This window comes from Bufo bufo, chromosome 5, assembly GCF_905171765.1.
Source record: "Bufo bufo chromosome 5, aBufBuf1.1, whole genome shotgun sequence".
In the NCBI taxonomy this organism is placed as follows: Eukaryota; Metazoa; Chordata; class Amphibia; order Anura; family Bufonidae; genus Bufo; species Bufo bufo.
In genome coordinates, this window is record NC_053393.1 from 502,070,430 (window position 1) to 502,083,302 (window position 12,873).

The 12,873-nt window shown below is 47.0% G+C and overlaps 1 protein-coding gene across 5 annotated transcripts in view; it reads right to left on the bottom strand.

Annotated features, from left to right (window-relative positions):
- LOC121002790 (phosphofructokinase, platelet) overlaps positions 1 to 10,459 on the bottom strand; it is a 91,265-nt gene extending 80,806 nt beyond the window's left edge. For 4 of the 5 annotated variants that reach the window (XM_040434333.1, XM_040434331.1, XM_040434335.1 and 1 more), the window contains exon 1: positions 10,125 to 10,459. In XM_040434333.1, coding sequence (XP_040290267.1) covers positions 10,125 to 10,209 — 85 coding nt within the window. In that variant the 5' untranslated portion in view covers positions 10,210 to 10,459. The remainder of the gene's footprint in view (positions 1 to 10,124) is intronic. The other variant, XM_040434330.1, reaches the window with a different exon arrangement.
- Positions 10,460 to 12,873: the final 2,414 nt, after the last annotated feature.

Genomic DNA, 12,873 nt, shown 5'->3' on the forward strand with positions numbered 1-12,873 from the left:
TGGTTGACCTGTTACATGTGCGCTTGGCAGCTGAAGACATCTGTGTGGGTCCCATGTTCATATGTGCCCGCATTGCTGAGAAAAATGATGTTTTAATATGCGCAAATAAGTTTCTAGGTGCAACAGGGGCGTTGCCGTTACACCTAGAGGCTCAGCTCTCTCTGCAACTGCCGTGCCCTCTCTACTTTGATTGACAGGGCCAGGCAGTGAAAACGTCATCACACCTGGTCCTGTCAAAGTGCAGAGGGCGGGTCAGTTGCAGAGAGAGCTGAGCCTCTAGGTGTAATGTCAACGCCCCCGTTCCTCCTAGAGGCTCATTTGCATATAATAAAACATCATCAACAAAACTGCTGACAGATGCCCTTTAAATGTTATGAGGATTCTGTATACAAATCTGAGTGATATCAGCATCCTGGGTATGTGAAAGGGATCACACCTGAAGGGTCCAGGGACGGATCCTACAGGGAGATTTCTAAGGTGTCAGGGCTGAAACATTGGCCCCGTAAATTTACTGTACTATCATTTACGCCTGTAACAGGCGTAAATGTTGGCGAAAAACTACGCCATGCAGGGAGGGGCTGGCATAGTATTTTCACCAGGTGCAAGGAATGCCACAGATGGCACATGCCTCGTCATAAGTTAGACGAATCTTAAGGAAGCGCAAGGAGGAAACTAAGACCGGGGTAAAAGCCAATCTTAGTAAGGCCTCATGCACACGGCCGTTGTTTTGGTCCGCATCCGAGCCGCAGTTTTGGCGGCTCGGATGCGGACCCATTCACTTCAATGGGGCCGCAAAAGATGCGGACAGCACTCCATGTGCTGTCCGCATCCGTTGCTCTGTTCCGTGGCCCCGCAATAAAAATATAACCTGTCCTATTCTAGTCCAAGAATAGGCAGTTATATCAATGGCTGTCGCCATCCGTGTTTTGCGGATCCGCGATTTGTGGACCACAAAACACACAACGGTTGTGTGCATAAGGCCTAAATGTGACCCTATATTGTGGATTTTATATACTGTATATAGGGACGTCCATACATTCTGATTGAGGTGAGTCTTCCAGAATATTGTCGCCCCTTTCTCATTCTCCATGATCCTGGCAATCCGAAACGGATGTAACCGTCTGGCACTTGTCTCTTCTCCTAGATTCTGGTTCATTAGAAACTGGAAATTCAAGATTTCGGGGTCATAAACATATGAATGCACTGTATCCTAGGCAGCTACAAAGCTGTGTAATAGGCTTACAGGATTTACAGGGGGCCGTATGTTTTATTCATTCATCAGGAAGAGTAAGGGACACTCCCATGTCTCACCTATTATCACAACCACACGACACACACGTCTCCGCTACATCAATTATTCTTTTATCCTCTAGGTCAGTGTTTAAGGGATTACTTTGATCTTTTGAGTTCTCCAAAAAGCTCCAAGAAACCACCAGAACAGGTGACACAAGGAGGATGCAGGTGCCCAAGATACTGTGGGATCTTCTGTATTACCGCCATACAGCATTGCTGAGCTCATGAAACATTGATTCCCTGTTAATTATTCATAATACCTTATTATTACATGATATAATTGGAATCTGCTTCCATCCATGAGGGTGCAGCCACACGTCGCAGCTGTCCTGTGTATTTCCTGCGGCAAAAAAAACGGACATGCCCATTGAAGTCTATGAGGCCTCGTTCACATTTCCGTTTTTCACTGACGTGTGCTCTCTGCATTTTCCGCTGACAGCACACGTACCCATTGATTTAAATGTGTCTGTTCACATTTCAGTATTTTTTTCCTGACCATGGGTCATGCACTACTTTGATCCGTGATGCGGACCCAAGCACGCCCATTGTCACCCAAGTCTATGGGTCCGTGAAAATCACTGACACAACACGGATGGCATCCATGTTGCGTCCGTTTTCCACTGAAGACTAATAGGAGATTCTTTGGAAATTAATTTTCAGCTGAGCCACGTCAGTGAATTACAGATGACACACGGATGGTAAAAATGGACACATGTGGACCAACCACGGATCCTTTGCAGACATCTTCACGGACGCATATGCTTTTTCTTCACGGACGTGTCACTGACACGAAAATATGAACAAGGCCTGAGGCTACATGCACACGACCTATGTGTTTTGCGAACCAGAAAAAAAAAACGGATGACATCCGTTATTTTCTTTTGCGGATGCATTATAACAATGCCTAAAACGGACAAGAATAGGACATGTTCTATTTTTTTTGCGGGGCTATGGAACTGACATACTGATGCACACGGTGTGCTGTCCGCATTTTTTGCGGACCCATTGAAATGAATGGGTCCGCATCCTATCCGCAAAAAAAACGGAACGGACACGGAAACAAACAACGTTCGTGTGCATGAGGCCTGAGTCCGTGAAAAATCACTGAAACAACACGGATGGGATCTGTGTTTGGTCTGTGCTTTACTGACCACTGATAGGAGACAGAAAGTTCTCAGCCTAGCAGTGTCCGCGGAGTGCAGATGACACGGAAAGCAAAAAACACACACCGCCATATTCAAGGAAGAAACAGGGACGGACTGATTTCATGGGCGTCAAACAGACACAGAAATGTGAACGAGGCCTTAGGGGGCTCATAACAGAGAACGACACTTTAAAACCACGAGTGGTTTCAGGGTGAACCTCCATGGTTTTGCCGTGCTGTTCTTTGAAGCGCAGTTTACTACACGTTGCGCTGATTGCGGGGGAAGCGGGGGTTGGACCCCACTGATCATATAATAATATGTCTGTAAAATGATGATCGGATCCCCCGTAGAGGTATATGTGATATGCAGCCTGACCGCCGCAGTACAGTGACTACAGTTCTTTACTTAGACGATGATGCAATTATTAATGGCGCCACAGAGAATTCACCTCGTCATGCGCTGCACTGTATCGGCAATAACCAAAGAGTCTGAAGGACACAGCAATATTCCTTCTTCTAAATTTAGAGGACAAAAGGTCTATTTTGAGCCAAGGGCCTACTGGTTTATTTTTCCCTACGGGCTCCGATGACGGGACCAGCCCCACCTCCACAAGGCAATCTGTCTTCTAAATTCTCCATCCACCCTAATGACCTTGCATGGTCACACCTGATGCTCCAGGACTATATTAATCCCCGTCCACCACTGATCAATTCACTTTCCCAGTCCTTAAATCCTAGAGGAATGCTTATTGACTTTAATTCCGTCCCCTCCGCCCCTCCCCCCCCCAGGTCATTAATGTAATGACCTTAGTGTTTTATTCTCCTGAGCACCAACCTGCATCCAAAAATTCTAGAAAAACCACACCCTGCATATAAAAGAATCACTTCTCTTCTGCAAACACATAAACTACAGCATACAAGTCGAGATAATCTTCACCCCCCCCTTCCCCACCTGGACGAAGGACCTAAGGAGGGGTTCAACGACGACGCTCGGTTTGGCTAAGGCTACGTCTACACGACGACATTTGTCGCGCAACATTTTGTTGCACCAATGTTGCGCGACAATTATTATAATGGCAGTCTATGGTGTCGCACTGCAACATGCTGCGACTGCGACGCAACAGTCGCAGAAAAACCCATCTCGAATGGATTTTCTGCGACTGTTGCGTCGCAGTCACAGCATGTTGCAGTGCGACACCATAGAAAATTGTCGCCATTATAAAAATTGTCGCACGACATTGGTGCAACATAATGTCGCGCGACAAATGTCGTCGTGTAGACGTAGCCTGAGAATGCATGTTTATGTCGATGGAGACAGGTCTTAGCTCCCATTGTAACATTCCCCTACCCTTCTTTCCTCCAAACCCGGGGAAGGGGGGGCAGTCAAAGAGCTCTCATACATGTGGGACCATCGACCGATTCTGACCACTGTTCACAAGGACATGGTAGGTCGGTTCTGTCAGGTTTTTGATGTATACTACAGCCTGCTGCATTATTCTACTAGTCAAAAGAAATGGGACCTGACGGCACCCATTAGAAAAGAATGGTTTTTAGTGGGTTTTTTCTATTCATTCCATTTTTCTTAGGGCTCATGCACACGACCGTATGGCTTTTTCAGTGTTTTGCGGTCCGTTTTTCACGGATCCGTTTTTTGTTTCCGTTTCCTTTCCGTTCCGTTTTACCGTATGCCATATACAGTATACAGTAATTACATAGAAAAAATTGGGCTGGGCATAACATTTTCAATAGATGATTCAGCAAAAAACGGAACGGATACGGAAGACATACGGATACATTTCCGTATGTGTTCCGTTTTTTCTGCGGACCCATTGACTTAAATGGAGCCAAGCACCGTGATTTGCGGACAAGAATAGGACATGTTCTATCTTTTCACGGTACAGAAATACGGAAATACTGAAACGGAATGCTCACGGAGACACTTCAGTATTTTTTGCTGAACCATTGAATTGAATGGTTCAGTATATGTTCCGCATACTGAACTCAAAAAACGTCCAGTATACTGAACGCAAAATACTGTCGTGTGCATGAGCCCTTATGGTGTTTTTAAAGGGTTTTACCAGGAGTTTAATATCAATGGCCTATCCTCAGGGTAGGTCATCAATAACTGATGGGCAGAGGTCCGACACCCGACACCCCTGACTATCAGCTGTCTAAAGAAGCTGCGATACTCCAGTGAGTGCTGCGGCCTCCTCGCAGGTTATCAAGCACAGCGCCAGACATTGTATAGTGGTTGTGCTTGGTATTGCAGCTCAGCCCCATCCACTTAAGGCCCTTTTCACACGGGCATTGCGGGAAAAGGTGCGGGTGCGTTGCGGGAACATGCACGATTTTTCTGCACGAGTGCAAAACATTGTAATGCGTTTTGCACGTGCGTGAGAAAAATCGCGCATGTTTGGTACCCAAACCCAAACTTCTTCAAAGAAGTTCGGGCTTGGGATCGGTGTTCTGTAGATTGTATTATTTCCCCTTATAACATGGTTAGAAGGGAAAATAATAGCATTCTGAATACAGAATGCATAGTACAATAGCGCTGGAGGGGTTAAAAAAAAACAAAAAAACATTTAACTCACCTTAATCCACTTGATCGCGCAGCCCGGGCATCTCTTCTGTCTCCTTCTTTGCTGATTGCAGGAAAAGGACCTGTGGTGACGTCACTCCGGTCATCACATGGTCCGTCACATGATCCATCACCATGGTAAAAGATCATGTGATGACCGGAGTGATGTCACCACAGGTCCTGTTCCTGCACAGAGCAAAGAAAAAAGACAGAAGAGATGCCGGCTGCGCGATCAAGTGGATTAAGGTGAGTTAAAATTGTATTTTTTTTTTTTAACCCCTCCAGCCCTATTGTACTATGCATTCTGTATTCAGAATGCTATTATTTTCCCTTATAACCATGTTTTAAGGGAAAATAATAATGATCGGGTCCCCATCCTGATCATCTCCTAGTAACCATGCGTGAAAATCGCACCGCATCCGCACTTGCTTGCGGATGCTTGCGACTTTCACGCAGTCCCATTCACTTCAATGGGGCCTGCGTTGCGTGAAAAACGCACAATATAGAGCCTGCTGCGATTTTCACGCAACGCACAAGTGATGCGTGAAAATCACCGCTCATCTGAACAGCCCCATAGGAATGAATGGGTCGGGATTCAGTGCGGGTGCAATGCCTTCACCTCCCGCATCGCACCCGCTCTGAATACTCGCCCGTTTGAAAGGGGCCTTAGGTCATCAGTATTAAAGTCCATCTGTCAGCAGTTTTGTCCCTATGACACTGGCTGGCCTGTTACATGTGCACTTGGCAGCTGAAGGCATCTGAGTTGGTCCCATGTTCATATGTGCCCGCATTACTGAGAAAAAAAAAAGTTTTAATATATGAAAATGAGGCTGTAGGAGCAACGGGGGCGTTACCATTGCTCCTAGAGGCTCTGCTCTCTCTGCAACTGCCGCGTCCTCAGCATTTTGATTAACAGGACCAGACAGTTAAAATGTAATCCTGTCTGCCTGGCTTGTCAATCAAAGTGGAGAGAATGCGGCAGTTGCAGAGAGAGAAGAGCCTCAAGGAGCAACGGTAACGCCCCCATTGCCCCTAGAGTCTCGTTTCCATGTATTAAAACATAATTTTTCTCAGCAATGAGGGCACATATGAACATGGGACCAACACAGATGCCTTCAACCGCCAAGTGCACATGTAACAGGTCAGCCAGTGTCATAGGCACAAATCTGCTGACCCAAATCCACAAGTCCCTGATGCCGATTTGGCAGCATATTTGTCATTCATGGATGCGTCACGTGTGGCCGTGCCCCAATAGCTGAATGGAAGCTCGCAGCATGTCCACATCATCAGAACTTCCCTATGGGAATAAAAGTCTCAAATGACCTTACAGTCGGTCGGATCTTTTTGCAGCGGTCACAAGGAAATCCCGGCGCGGGCATGCTACAGCAATGACAGGGTTAATTTTCAAAGCTATGCAGAAGGGAAGATCCACTAGTTTTCCTCCTGAACGTCCATCACTCCCTCCTTCAAGGACAAATCAAGTCAGCGATCGATCAGTGAATCAGTGCAAGGGGGGAGGATAAATATTCCCGCCTGTGCAGACATGCGCCCATAAACTACACCGCACATAGTGACAGTATTTTAGGATCTTTCTCATGGCTATGGCGCCTGCTGCCCGTAGACATTCATATTCTAATAATCTGAGGGCGTACGCCATGTTCAGGGGAAGCAGGTGACACGGACGTTGGATCATCTCGCTCATTTGCACCAGTCGACAAATATCCACCGCCTTAGGAACGTACTGAAATATAAGCGTAGCAGAGGCGAAAAGGGTGTTTAATTTAACCCTTGTGGGGGCTACAACGCTTGGTCCCTGCTATATCTCACAGCTTTACCCACAGCCCTATGGAAAACACGTAGCTCCTCTCATTGCTCCATTACACTCTTAGCTCTGCTGCATCTGCAGCCCAGGTGGACAGTAATCCATGGTTAATAAACCACTACAATGGCGAGACCTTGAAAAGCGTTTGGAGGTGAGGATGATGAGGGTGATGCTACCCACAAGAGCTTCCTCCCAGAATGCGTGACTCAGAGGAAGCCGCTCGCTGCACGTACACAAGAGCCAGGCGGGGAGGAGGACGAGAGCAGGGAGGGATTACAGGAGAGGGGGTATCACGCTGACCCTCACCATCATCATCGTCATGGCAACTGATATAGGATGCCACAGCAAACAAACCGTGACAGAGCAACCTGTAGCTCCTTACCCTGCCTTGCGGGAATTAAATACCAGTTCTACTCAAAATGCTAATTTGCAAAAATACACAGATGTAGCAGAGCCGAATGTGTCACTTGGTGCAATCCGGCGCTCCTGTGAGTAAACTTACGGCGTTATCATAACTGGAGAATAATTGCGTATACTGTACGGTCATTAGCGGCGCTAAGTACAATTTAGTGCTCTCCGTTATCAGCAGGACGAGGACTGATCGCTGCTTTATGTGCCATATCTTACGGCTCCGCAGATACATTTACACAGGGGCACGGTGTGGGAGGCTCTTCAAAAAATTCCATCGGAGCCACAAACGGAAAAGCGCAACGTCTGCTGGCTGTACTGGCATTGGGCGTCCAGGGGCCAGCAACAAATGGTTCTGCTGGCACTTGTAGTTCCACGCCAGTGCTGCATTTGTAGTAAGGAAGTAGCGATACTGGAGGACGAAGTACATAGGCCGAGTGTGTGGGAGGTGGAGAAATGTGAGGAGGTGAAGATACAGGAAAAGCCTGCAATGCAGCAGCATGGAGACGCCCCCTGTCATCGCTGGCCCTCCCGTCTTATGGACAGTCTCACCATACGTGAAGGATTTTCCCCTCAGTGCAGCCACCCAGTCTATGTGCTGATTGCCAGCTATGTGGCAGGGGAAGGGAGGGGTAACAGTTTGGGAATGGGGAGGGGCGATCCCTCCATCACGACCCACATACTGAAAATTTGGAACACTTCTCTCTCCTCCCAACAAGCTGCTTATCGCTTTCTGTCCCCGGAAACTTTGTATGGGCTGCCTTACATAACTGGAGTGTGGGCGCGCAGGGTGCTGGCACCGGTACAGCTGGCAGAGCTGAAGGTGGTTTATTAGTTATCTCCGAGGGTCACCGCTCCAAGGGAGAGTGCAAGCTCCGATGGCCAGGGGTTTATCTTTGAGATTACAATTTTATACACTGAAATAAAAATTTATATTATTATAATGAAACCTCAATGAGAGACCACCCACAATGACATTGAAAAGTGGTCTTCTAAGGGGTCGGTCTTCTTAACGAAGATGGCCAGTGTGAATAATAGATGGAGAAGGGGGTGGTCTTCTCAAAGAAGATGGCCAGTGTGAATACTAGATGGAGAAGGGGGTGGTCTTCTCAAAGAAGATGGTCAATGTGAATAATAAATGGAGAAGGGGGTGGTCTTCTCAAAGAAGATGGTCAATGTGAATAATAAATGGAGAAGGGGTGGTCTTCTCAAAGAAGATGGCGAGTGTGAATAATAGATGGAGAAGGGGGTGGTCTTCTCAAAGAAGATGGCGAGTGTGAATAATAGATGGAGAAGGGGGTGGTCTTCTCAAAGAAGATGGCCAGTGTGAATAATAGATGGAGAAGGGGTGGTCTTCTCAAAGAAGATGGCCAGTGTGAATAATAGATGGAGAAGGGGTGGTCTTCTCAAAGAAGATGGCCAGTGTGAATAATAGATGGAGAAGGGGTGGTCTTCTCAAAGAAGATGGCGAGTGTGAATAATAGATGGATAAGGGGTGGTCTTCTCAAAGAAGATGGTCAATGTGAATAATAGATGGATAAGGGGTGGTGTTCTCAAAGAAGATGGCGAGTGTGACTAGTAGATGGATAAGGGGTGGTCTTCTCAAAGAAGATGGTCAATGTGAATAATAAATGGATAAAGAGTGGTCTTCTCAAAGAAGATGGTTAATGTAAATAATATATGGAGAAGGGGGTGGTCTTCTCAAAGAAGATGGTCAATGTGAATAACAGATGGAGAAGGGGTGGTCTTCTCAAAGAAGATGGCGAGTGCGAATAATAGATGGAGAAGGGGGTGGTCTTCTCAAAGAAGATGGCCAGTGTGAATACTAGATGGAGAAGGGGGTGGTCTTCTCAAAGAAGATGGTCAATGTGAATAATAAATGGAGAAGGGGGTGGTCTTCTCAAAGAAGATGGTCAATGTGAATAATAAATGGAGAAGGGGTGGTCTTCTCAAAGAAGATGGCGAGTGTGAATAATAGATGGAGAAGGGGGTGGTCTTCTCAAAGAAGATGGCGAGTGTGAATAATAGATGGAGAAGGGGGTGGTCTTCTCAAAGAAGATGGCCAGTGTGAATAATAGATGGAGAAGGGGTGGTCTTCTCAAAGAAGATGGCGAGTGTGAATAATAGATGGATAAGGGGTGGTCTTCTCAAAGAAGATGGTCAATGTGAATAATAGATGGATAAGGGGTGGTGTTCTCAAAGAAGATGGCGAGTGTGACTAGCAGATGGATACGGGGTGGTCTTCTCAAAGAAGATGGTCAATGTGAATAATAGATGGAGAAGGGGGTGGTCTTCTCAAAAAAGATGGCGAGTGTGAATAATAGATGGATAAGGGGTGGTCTTCTCAAAGAAGATGGTCAATGTGAATAATAAATGGATAAAGGGTGGTCTTCTCAAAGAAGATGGTTAATGTGAATAATATATGGAGAAGGGGGTGGTCTTCTCAAAGAAGATGGTCAATGTGAATAACAGATGGAGAAGGGGTGGTCTTCTCAAAGAAAATGGCGAGTGCGAATAATAGATGGAGAAGGGGTGGTCTTCTCAAAGAAGATGGCGAGTGTGACTAGTAGATGGAGAAGGGGGTGGTCTTCTCAAAGGGTTTTACTGTGTATATATAGAGTATACTAAGGTATATATTATCATATTGTTATATAATGTACAGAAGATCCGCCCCAGATGCACGGGCAGGCCTGACCTTGAGACTACACAGATACATCACTACAGGAGATGTAGCAGTGCTGACTACATGCATAAGCGACATGACAAACTCAGCTGTGCTACTACATGGACCAAACCCATCCAGTGGGCTGAAGTGGCTGTGGTCTGTAGGGAGGGTGACATGATGACATGCAGCATGCATACAGTGCCCCCCACCTTACCTTGGGCATCTCCTCCGCTCGTCAGGACCCCTATTGCTTTACCAGCTCCAGACAGGTTCTCAAAAAACTTCTGCGGCTGCGCCATGATTGTCCGGTCAGTAATAAATACACATAGACTTCTATAATCTCCTCTGTGCAGATATATATATACTCTGTCTATAGAACAAGTGCACAAAAATAAATAGTCATTACACTAAATACAGTAAGAAAAGAAAGGCCTGCTGTCCATAAAATAAATGAAATAGGAGCGGCGCTGTGCGGGAGATGTGCGGGAGATGTGCGGGGGTGACGTCCGCGCTGCGCTCCCTCCTGCTCCTCTACCCCAGAGTCTGTGACACTCCGGCAGCTCAGCAACCGAGCTCCAGCCGCGGCCACGCCCCCCTCATTTACATCTCCGCGCCCTTCATCTTCAGAGGAACTGAAAGCAGCAAGCGACGTGAGAGCGAGAGGTGGGCGGGGATTGTCGGCTGATGCAAATACCGGGAAGTCGCCGGTGGGCGGGGCTTGCGCCCCCCTTGGAGGCTCTGGTAGTCAGCTGTGAGGAGCCTGTCAGGGCAGGTTGTTATCTCAGCTGAGCTCTCCCAAAATGTGAAAGGTCTTCTTCTGAGGGGTATTTTTGAAATACAGACGTACAAGGACATGGGAAGCTTAAAGGGATTCTGTCACCAGGTTTCACCCCTGTCAGCTAAACATATGCTGATCTTCAGGGCCTCATCAGGATTCCTAATCTGGGCTTCTAAATGTGATCCGTAGCCTTATTTTGCTAAAAAACAGGTTTTACTAACCTGTCACTCAAAGAAGTAAGGTGCCCAAGGGGATGTTAATGGTTGCAAGGTGCCGGCCGCACCCACCGCCGTTCGTGCCCAGCGCCGCCTTTCCAGACTTCTGCGCCGCCTCCTAATCCTCTGTGCCGCCTCTCACTCTCCCTCCATCCCCCCTCCTCCTGCTGTAAGATCTCGCACGTGCGCACAGGGCTCTGCCTGATGCGCCTGTGCGGACTTCTCCATTTGGCTTCTTAAAGCGAAGTGCGCATGCGCCGGCACTTCACTCAACCCCTGTATGCGCAAGATCTTACAGCAGGAGGAGGGGGAGGGAGGGAGAGCGAGAGGCGGCACAGAGGATTAGGAGGCGGTGCAGAAGTCTGGAAAGGCGGCGCTGGGCACGAACGGCGGTGGGTGCGGCCGGCACCTTGCATCCATTAACATCCCCTTGGGCACCTTATTTCTTTGAGTGACAGGTTAGTAAAACCTGTTTTTTTGCAAAGTAAGGCTACGGATCACATTTAGAAGCCCACATTAGGAATCCTGATGAGGCCCTGAACATCACCATATGTTTAGCTGACAGGGGTGAAACCTGGTGACAGAATCCCTCACTCGCGTTTTGTGCGGATCTGTCATGGATGGATCCGTTCAGATAATACAACCGTCTGCATCCGTTCAGAACGGATCCGTTTTGTATTATCTTTAACATAGCCAAGAGGGATCCGTCTTGAACACCATTGAAAGTCAATGGAGGACGTATCCGTTTTCTATTGTGTCAGTGAAAACGGATCCGTCCCCATTGACTTACATTGAGTGCCAGGACGCATCCGCTTGGCTCAGTTTTATCAGACGGACACCAGCAGCGTTTTGGTGTCGGCCTCCAAAGCGGTATGGAGACGGAACTGATGCATACTGAGCGGATCCTTCTCCATTCAGAATACATTAGAATGATAACTGATCCGTTTTGGAGCCCTGAACGGATCTCACAAACGGAAAGCCAAAACGCCAGTGTGAAAGTAGCCTTACTGCATGCACCCCTCTGTAAGGCTCCATTCAGACATTTTTTTGGCCCAAGTTAGCGGAAATTATTTTTTTTTTTCTTACAAAGTCTCATATTCCACTAACTTGTGTCAAAAAATTAAATCTCACATGAACTCACCATACCCCTCACGGAATCCAAATGCGTAAAAAGTTTTAGACATTTATATTCCAGACTTCTTCTCACGCTTTAGGGCCCCTAGAATGCCAGGGTAGTATAAATACCCCACATGTGACCCCATTTCGGAAAGAAGACACCCCCAGGTATTCCGTGAGGGGCATATTGAGTCCATGAAAGATTGAAATTTTTGTCCCAAGTTAGCGGAAATGGAGACTTTGTGAGAAAAAAATAAATAAAATCAATTTCCGCTAACTTGTGCCGAAAAAAAAAAAAATTCTATGAACTCGCCATGCCCCTCATTGAATACCTTGGGGTGTCTTCTTTCCAAAATGGGGTCACATGTGGGGTATTTATACTGCCCTGGCATTTTAGGGGCCCTAAAGCGTGAGAAGAAGTCTGGGATCCAAATGTCTAAAAATGCCCTCATAAAAGGAATGTGGGCCCCTTTGCGCATCTAGGCTGCAAAAAAGTGTCACACATCTGGTATCGCCGTACTCAGGAGAAGTTCGGCAATGTGTTTTGGGGTGTCATTTTACATATACCCATGCTGGGTGAGATAAATATCTTGGTCAAATGCCAACTTTGTATAAAAAAATGGGAAAAGTTGTCTTTTGCCGAGATATTTCTCTCACCCAGCATGAGTATATGTAAAAAGACACCCCAAAACACATTGCCCAACTTCTCCTGAATACGGCGATACCACATGTGTGACACTTTTTTGCAGCCTAGGTGGGCAAAGGGGCCCACATTCCAAAGAGCACCTTTAGGATTTCACAGGTCATTTACCTACTTACCACACATTAGGGCCCCTGGAAAATGCCAGGGCAGT